The following is a 7,784-nucleotide window of genomic DNA, read 5'->3' as shown; positions in this document are numbered from 1 at the left end:
CCATGGCAAAGGAGGGTGCCAGCTAGTGAAACTAGCTAGTCTCCAGGCGCTGAGCATTGGCCTTAGGCAGTGGGGAGCTGAATTAAATGAACACACACACACAACACAGCTATTCTCAGCAACCTGGAAATTCCCTGAGCTCTCTGCCTGGTAGGTCAGATCCATTGCCTGCTGAGACACATTTGCCCATCAGGGACCAGTCAGGACCCCAGGACATGTCTGTCCCTAGACAATTGCTCTGTGACACTGGGTTTTGAGGAGTCACCCCCTCCGTGGAGCAGTCAACAACCAAAAGGGAACATCTTGCTTTCAGTAGCTACTGCAGACTTGTTCCTTGTGGAAGCAGAAGGGCAGAGGACAGTTTGCGGAGTATATTCTAGGCGTGCTTGGGTGACAGGCCAGTGCTAGTACAGAATCCACTGCCATGAGGAAGCCAGCTGGGCACGCGCTTCCTCCCTCTCTGCCTGCCCACCCACCTGAGGCAGCCTCCATTGGACGGTGAGGCCTGTGTGAGTCAAGTCCCAATCCCACTAAGCAAAGAAAGGCAAGGAAATAAAAATCTAGAACAAAGGGTTCAAAGTCATGCCCTGGGAAACTGGGACTAGAGACTGACCCATGGGAGGTGGGATACAAGTTTTAGCAGAGGCTGTATTATAGGAGATGGAATGTGGGGGGCACCTGTTTTGGGGCTATAGGGGCTTGTTTTTCTTTGCAGCCCACCCACCTGCAAGTGTCTTGTGCCTTGGGGAGTGGGTACAAATGAACACAGTAGTGTGACATGGTGCAGTTAAGCACCACACTGGGAGGAAACAATCTTTGTCACCAAATAGCTGTGTGACCCTGTGCAAGTCACCTGACCTCTTAAGGCCTCGGTCATGTACTTATGAGATGAGAGGGTCCACGACTAGAGGAGCTCCAAAGCCCCCTTACATGGCTTTCTCCATCTTCCTCTTGCCTTCTGGTGGCTCAGGCACAAGTGGGTATTGTACACGAGGAAACTGGACAGAACGTGACTTCATTGAACTTGAAAAGGGAAGATTAAGGCCCTGAGGGGATTGGGAGGAGGCAGCCCTGGGAGTCCACTCTCCCTCCCCAGTCTTTCTGTCCTCCAGTGGGAAGTTTTCCCCTCTGTCCAAATGGCACTTTGGGTGGTCTGGAGCTCCGCCGTGCTGTCAGGGCAGCTAGCCGACTGATGATCAGAGGTGTGTGTCTTCCTCCTCATCTAGGTCATCCTTGGTCAGGTTGTCCAGAGGGACGATCCAACTGTCCCCCAGCTCCCCGTTTAGGCTGACCACCTTCTTTTCCTGCATCTCAGAAGGAGTCTCCATCACTTCCAAGGTTGGGTTGTCATGGTAACCATTCTCCACTGTCTGCAGCTCCTCTGTGAGTCGTTGCTAGAGTGGGGACAATGACCCCAAGAAGAAGGCAATTTTGGAGAGCTGTGAGCTTTACTGTGAAATATATTTCCCCACTCAACCCAGGAACCTCAAGCTAGCTCATTTGTGGGGTCACACAGATGCTTCTTGCGGCCAACTGGCTACTGGCCTGACCTCTTGTGAATACTTGTCCATATCCTAAAATTATCAACTGCTCTCTACCTTTCATTCCAGTGGCAGTCTGTGACATCAATGGAGAGAGATTTTAGGACGTTTTGTCCTTAAGTTGTTTTTCTCTCTCCTCTATCCCTCCCCATAAAACCTTTCAAAGGTCCTGTGCCTCACTCCATAATAAATAATAAACAGGACCAAAGAAAAAGAAAAGGAAAGCTCCTTCAGACCAGCTGATAGGACTTTCCCAATGGGCAAGTGAACATGGCAGTTCTTGCAGCCTTCCACGCTGTGAGCGACGCAGCCTGGCGCAACAGTTTGTACTCTGAGATTTGGCCATGGATACGCATGGCCACTCACGCCTTGTTCAGTGTATAAGGTCACTGGGTGTTAGAACTTTCCTAGTGCTCTCAGTAGTTTGCAGCTAGGGCTCAGATCACAGCAGAACAGCACTGTAAACGTAAGAGATTTATGAGACAGAGTCATGCTCAAACTTGTGATCCTCCTGCCTCAGCTCCCCAAGGGCTGCGATTGCAGATGTGCCAGCGCACCAGAAAAGATGACGGTTCTAGTAGGTCAAGTGAAAGAAGTCTTGGTTAGAGGGGCACTTGCCTAAGGCCATATATGTCCCTAAATCTCCGGGAAGAGCTCTGTTAGGTACCCTCCCCACTATTCAGATGACAATGCTGCAGACTTATGACTGACACCTAGACATGGACAGAGCCAGGGCTTAAACCCTGTGTTTCTGTTCTTACCACCACATTGAATCTCCAGTGTTAAGAGGAAATCTAGCTTAATAGTGAGGACAAGAGCCTATTAGAAGGGTCCAGAGCCAGGCGTGGTGATGCACGCCTTTAATCCCAGCACTGGGGGAGGCAAAGGCAAGTGAATTCGAGGCCAGCCAGGTCTACAAAGTGAGTCTGGGACAGCCAAGGCTACACAGAGAAACCTTGTCTTAAACAAAAAAAAAAAAAAAAAAAAAAAAAAAAAAAAAAAAAAAAAAAGGAAAGAAGGGTCCAGATCCACTCACTATGTGGAGGGATTGAGTGAATTCACTGGGGTGACTGGGCTAGCTGGAGTAGAAAGTGCCTACCTGGTCCTTCCTCTGGGAGACACGCTGGTGACAGCAGCCATAGAGGGCAGCAACGAGGAGCAGGAAGGATGCCATGCAGACAATGGTGATGATGAGCGGCAGGCTGAAGCGGTCCTCATTGGCTTCTGGTGGTCCTTCCTTCCCCAGCTTCATGTCACTGACTCCCGCCTAGCCAAAAGAGGGAGCATGAGTGACAGAGAGCAGTCCGGACCTCTTGTCTCCACCCCGTCCACTGTGAGCCCTCTGTGTGGGTCTGTGTCCCCTACCTGCTTTGTCGTATATGCCTCTCTCCCAGATGCTTATGTGGTCAAAGGACCTTCTACACCAGAGGACACTGGACTTAGGACAGTGCAGCTACTTACCTCTCTCAGGTCATCCCATTTGTCCTTCAGCAGCTCAAACACGGTCTTAGGAGGAAGCTTCGCTGTGGAAGACACAGAGAGAGAGTGCTGCGTCCAGGGTCCAGCCCAGAGTGATATCAGACAGGTAGAGGGATACCCAAAAGGAGGATGTCCTCTATCTATCCCAGTCGCCCAGGGCCTCCTGGGATGGTTCCTGACACCACCCCGCAACCATCCTTCAGTGGCACGCCTCCTGCCCACACAGGCTAGGGTCCCCTTGCCGTTGACTCACTCTCAATAATGACTCTTTTCACTGCCACTGCCTGGCTCTCTAGAATAGGTGCCACCTCTAGAGTGCACTGGTCTTGAGCTGGCTTGAAGGACGCTTTGACTGAATGGCACAGCAGCTCCACAAGCTTTTCATCCAGAGGACTTCGTTCCTACCGTACAGAGAACACAGATCTCTGAGGTTTGTGACAACAGCTTAGGCTTGTACGGCCACCCCACCCCCGCCCCCCAATCTTCTCCATACTTCACTGGTGCTATTCCTAGATTGCCAGGAATCGAGTTTTGTATTTTCCTCCTGGCTAGCCCCTGTCCCCTCTCTCTACCTTGTTCCAAGTTCTTTCCCCATTCCTCAGCCTATATATCCTGTCTGCATGTCGTACCACCTCCCCCAGGCTCCCTTTCTCCCCTGCAAGACCCCCCGAGTAGCTGTATTATTAAGGTGTCTCTGCTGGGAGTGAATAGAACTGCATAGACCTCCACCTCTGCCAGGGGAGAGAGGCAATCCAGGGATTTAACCCTGCCATTCTCCAGCCTCTGGTGTCCATTTTAAAGACCTCGGGTGGGAAGACCTCACAGCTCTCCAAGACAGTAAATACCCTCAAATCAAATAGCGTCCCCCCTGATCCCATGAACAAGCTAAGGCTGTGGCCACAAACAGGTTCAGTGGGAAAGTAAAGCACACTGTATGGGCAGTATGGGGGTCCGGGGTAGGCCCACAGGGTTGCTTACACAGACCGAAGCCTACAGAACACAGAAACATGGCTTCAGGGCTGATGGTGAGGTGTAAGCTATGGGCTTTTACTCAGTACTGCCAGTTCAGGACTGATGAAAACATGAACTTGTGACTCCGGCATTCTTTAGATCTCCCACGTGCCACCCCCTACATTTCCCATATGGATCTTCCTCAGGCCACCTGCAGGAAAGGGTGCAGAACTTTCCGCTTTCCTCTTCTAGAGAAGGGAAGAAATGCCTCCCACAAACAGTACACAGCCTATGGGCTTTATTTAACCATCTCAGGAGCAGTTTCAATGCTATTTCTGCCTTCCTGCCAAAGCTCAATCCCAGAGCAACACTGCTTCCTCTAGGCCCCTGGTGGCCAAATGCATGCTTCTATAGCTCACTCAGTGTCAGCAAAACAGAACCTTTTAAAGAAAACCATAGCAGAGCCAGAGAGCTCCCACCTAGGGAGAAACCAAGCCCTCTTGAGTCCTTGCTCCCAGAAGAGGCTGCAAGAATTGGCACTGGCCAGTAGAGGGCAGCAACAAGCCAGCCACCACCTGTACCCAGGAGCTCAATGGCTCCACACAGTGTAACCCACCCACTATTAGGACAAAGGCACCTCAACTCTTTTGTGAGGTCTTGGGGATTAAACTGAAGGCCTCGCTCATGGCAGTCAAAAGCTTTATCTCTAGCACTCTTGTTACTTTTAAAAAGAAAATCTCACTAAATTGTTGGGATGGCCTCAAATACACTATGTAGCCAGGGCCGACTTTGACTTCATTCCTGCCTTTGCCTCCAAAAGAGCTGGAATTGTAAGACAGAACCACAAGGTCCAAGCAAAACCTAGCAACACCACACACATCTAGAGCCAGGAGACCTGCAACCAGACCACCCGCAGCGGCAAAAGCTGAGGGGACTGCCCAGTGCTCTGGGCGCGGTCCCTGGCGTGCTGCCTGACTCAGAGACATCTAGACCTCAGATGGGACACAGGATGAAGTGGGGCTCAGGTGTGTGTCACTCACACAAAGGCTGGCTCTCGTGAGGTTCAAAATGAGTTGTTCCTCATCCGACATTACAGCAGGATCACATTTTAGCTGAAAGAGGACAGAAGATGGTTTAGGCATAAAGTCAGCTTGATCCCTGATTCTCCGTTTTGTGAGGGTAGGTGCCACAGAAGACGCACACACAGCCAGCTGCAGGCATGGCTGCCCAGCTGTTTCGGACGTCTGGGATGGGAAGGGAAATGGACAACTTTTCCTTCAAAGTGTCCAGCCGGGGAGGCCTGAGTAGGTCAAAGGTAAAGGCCCCCTGGAGTCCATCTTTGCTAGAATTACCTTGTAATGCCCAAATGTCCAGGCAGGAGAGGATGTGCTGGGGCCGTGCGGAACCACTGAAGTCAAATCAGAGCTGGAGTGTGTGAGCTCCTCAGTGGTAGCCATGACCTGAGTTCCTACGGGAGACTTTGCAGGTTGTAGTGTTGTGTTGAAAGTCCGTGTAGGGACTCCTGTCACCTGGCTGGTAGTGGCCCGAGTCCCTTCAATGGTGCCCGGTGGTACTGAAACAGACAAAGCAAAGGCTGAGCAGACCAGCTTTACCTGTCAAGGAAGGACACTCTTTTTCTGGCTCCATAATTCTCTATGTATAGCTTCCTCCGTGTGAAGAAAAAGAAGAAGAGGCAGGAATAGAGAAGTGAGGTCCTGGGCCATGGCAGAGAATAAGTCAGACCGGGATGACGTAAGAACTAGCATAAGTCACAGAAAGGACGCTACGGTTACCTCCCCGAGCCACAGCTAACATCCACTGGGTGCTTCGTTGTGGGAGGGGCCATGCTTTGTGTTTCAAAGCCACTTGCTCCTTTAGGATGGCATGTGCGCTGCTACCGGGTGTGGCCCCTGTCTCCCAGTGCATAGGTGCATGCTCAGAAACTCCTAGTCAGGACTTTAAGGCTCTTGAGGCAGCCACAGATTCTGACACTACATACCTAGTTAAGACTGGCACTTGAAAAGTAAGTAAAGGGAAATAGCAATAAGTCTGGATGTGCTGGTGCACGCCTTTAATCCCAGCCTCTGGGAGGCTAAGACTGGCAGATCTCTATGAGTTTGAAGCCAGGCTGATCTACATAGAGACTTCCTTCTAGGCCAGCCAGTCTCAGAAAAGGCAGGCAGAAAGGGAGGAAGACAGAAAACAGCAGTGTGCGCAACATACCACAAGTCCTGAAAGAACAAAAGCTTGCAGGAGCCAGGCCTCCTTTTCCACTATATCGGTCCCTGGGATCTAACTCAGGCCATCAGGCTTGGCAGCAAGTGCTTGCTGACCAGCCGCACACTGACCGTTCCTTATCTGAAAGTGTGTTTCTTATGGAGGGGTGCTATCACCCAAGCCTGAGAAGCACTGTTCTAGAGTTTTCTAACATCCTGCTGCCATATCATGCTGGGCATAGATTCTCGCTTGGTTGAATCAGTTCACTGCTAGCCTCTGTCACAGCTAAAAAGGGGAATTCATGGCTAGGTCTGATGAAGGCAGAAGACACACAGAATGTTTAAAACCCAAATACACTGCCTAGTGTCTGCCCCCCTCCCCTGTCTCTCTCTGCATTTTTATCTATGGAGCACATGTGTGCAATGCCTGAGGTTGTCAGCTGATTACAGATGGTTGTTAGCTGCCACGTGGATGCTGAAAATTGAACCCGAGTCCTCTGTAGGAGCAACCAGTGCTCTTACCTACTGAGCCATCTCCACAAACCTTCTCATTTCTTAAGAAAAACAAAAGCAGCCCGGCATCATGGTGCACACATTTAATTCCAGAAGGAGCAAACACTCTCTAAATCCAAGGTCAGCCTGGTCTACAGAGCAAGTTCCAGGACAGCCAGGGCTCCACAGAGAAACCCTGTCTCGAAAAACCAAAATAGAAAGATGGAAGGAAGGAAGGAAGAAAGGAGGAAAAGGGGAGAAAGGAAGGCAAAAGCAAAAGCAAAAATGCAGAAGAATGGCTTACTCTGTGTGGTAGGCCTCCTTGATAGGACAGAGATATTAGTGCTGGCCAGGGAGGCAGAGCTGCTGGGAACAGTGGTAGGACTGTGCTGTCCGCCAGGATGGCTCTGTGTGCTATGTGAAGGAGTAGCCATAGACTGGCGAGGGCTTGCTGTGGTAGTCGGAGGAAGCGTTGTGGAGATAAGCAGGCCAGGAGGCTGGGATGAAGCGTTACTGGATAGCTGGTTACTCCCCGTAGTGGATGGTGGGGCTTTGATAACACTGTCACTGCTGTTGCCTCCAGAGGACACTGGCTGTCCACTGCTACTAGGGGGAACACTGGTACTAGGGAGGGTTGTTTTAGTCTTGTCATCCTGGGTGCTGTTGATAGTTGGAGTAGGGCCGCCACCACTTTGAATGTCCATGGAGCCTGGGGCAACAGATGTGAGAGCAGGTATTAGCGATTGGACTGGGTTTACTGCGTCTTTGGATTGCGTAGTGTTTGGCTGTGCTGAAGAAAGTGTAGCTGTCGTGGTGGTGACACCAATGGTAGACTTTGTCGATGTGCTGATAGTGGTTGCTGCCGTAGGGTTTTGGTGGCTCTGTTCAGTACTAGTAGTTTTGCTGGTGGCTGAGTCAGTGTCTGTTGAAAAAGACAACACAGGTGTTAGCCAGAGTGTTTGTGGATTTCTCTAGCTCATCCCCAGATGCATTAACCCCGCCCCCCACCCATCTCTGGCATTTGCCTTGCTGAAGGCTGCATCCTTCATGGATTTACAGTTACACAGCCCCAAGTCTGCCATGTGTAGCCAGCAGGTGAATCTCT

The 7,784-nt window shown here is 50.9% G+C and overlaps 1 protein-coding gene across 1 annotated transcript; it reads right to left on the bottom strand.

Annotated features, from left to right (window-relative positions):
• Positions 1–202: 202 nt before the first annotated feature.
• On the bottom strand, positions 203–7,399 carry Podxl (podocalyxin like). Its single transcript, XM_051151764.1, has 7 exons — positions 6,984–7,399; positions 5,324–5,544; positions 5,012–5,083; positions 3,274–3,421; positions 3,003–3,064; positions 2,641–2,808; positions 203–1,394 (listed from the first exon to the last, which is right to left on the bottom strand). Exons 1-7 carry the CDS (start codon positions 7,381–7,383, stop codon positions 1,197–1,199), a joined length of 1,269 nt encoding a protein of 422 aa, XP_051007721.1. The 5' UTR covers positions 7,384–7,399; the 3' UTR covers positions 203–1,196.
• Positions 7,400–7,784: the final 385 nt, after the last annotated feature.

The sequence above is a fragment of the Acomys russatus genome, chromosome 10, assembly GCF_903995435.1.
Source record: "Acomys russatus chromosome 10, mAcoRus1.1, whole genome shotgun sequence".
Lineage (NCBI taxonomy): Eukaryota > Metazoa > Chordata > Mammalia > Rodentia > Muridae > Acomys > Acomys russatus.
Note: the sequence above shows the minus strand (reverse complement) of the source record. Positions and strands in the feature narration are given on the sequence as shown.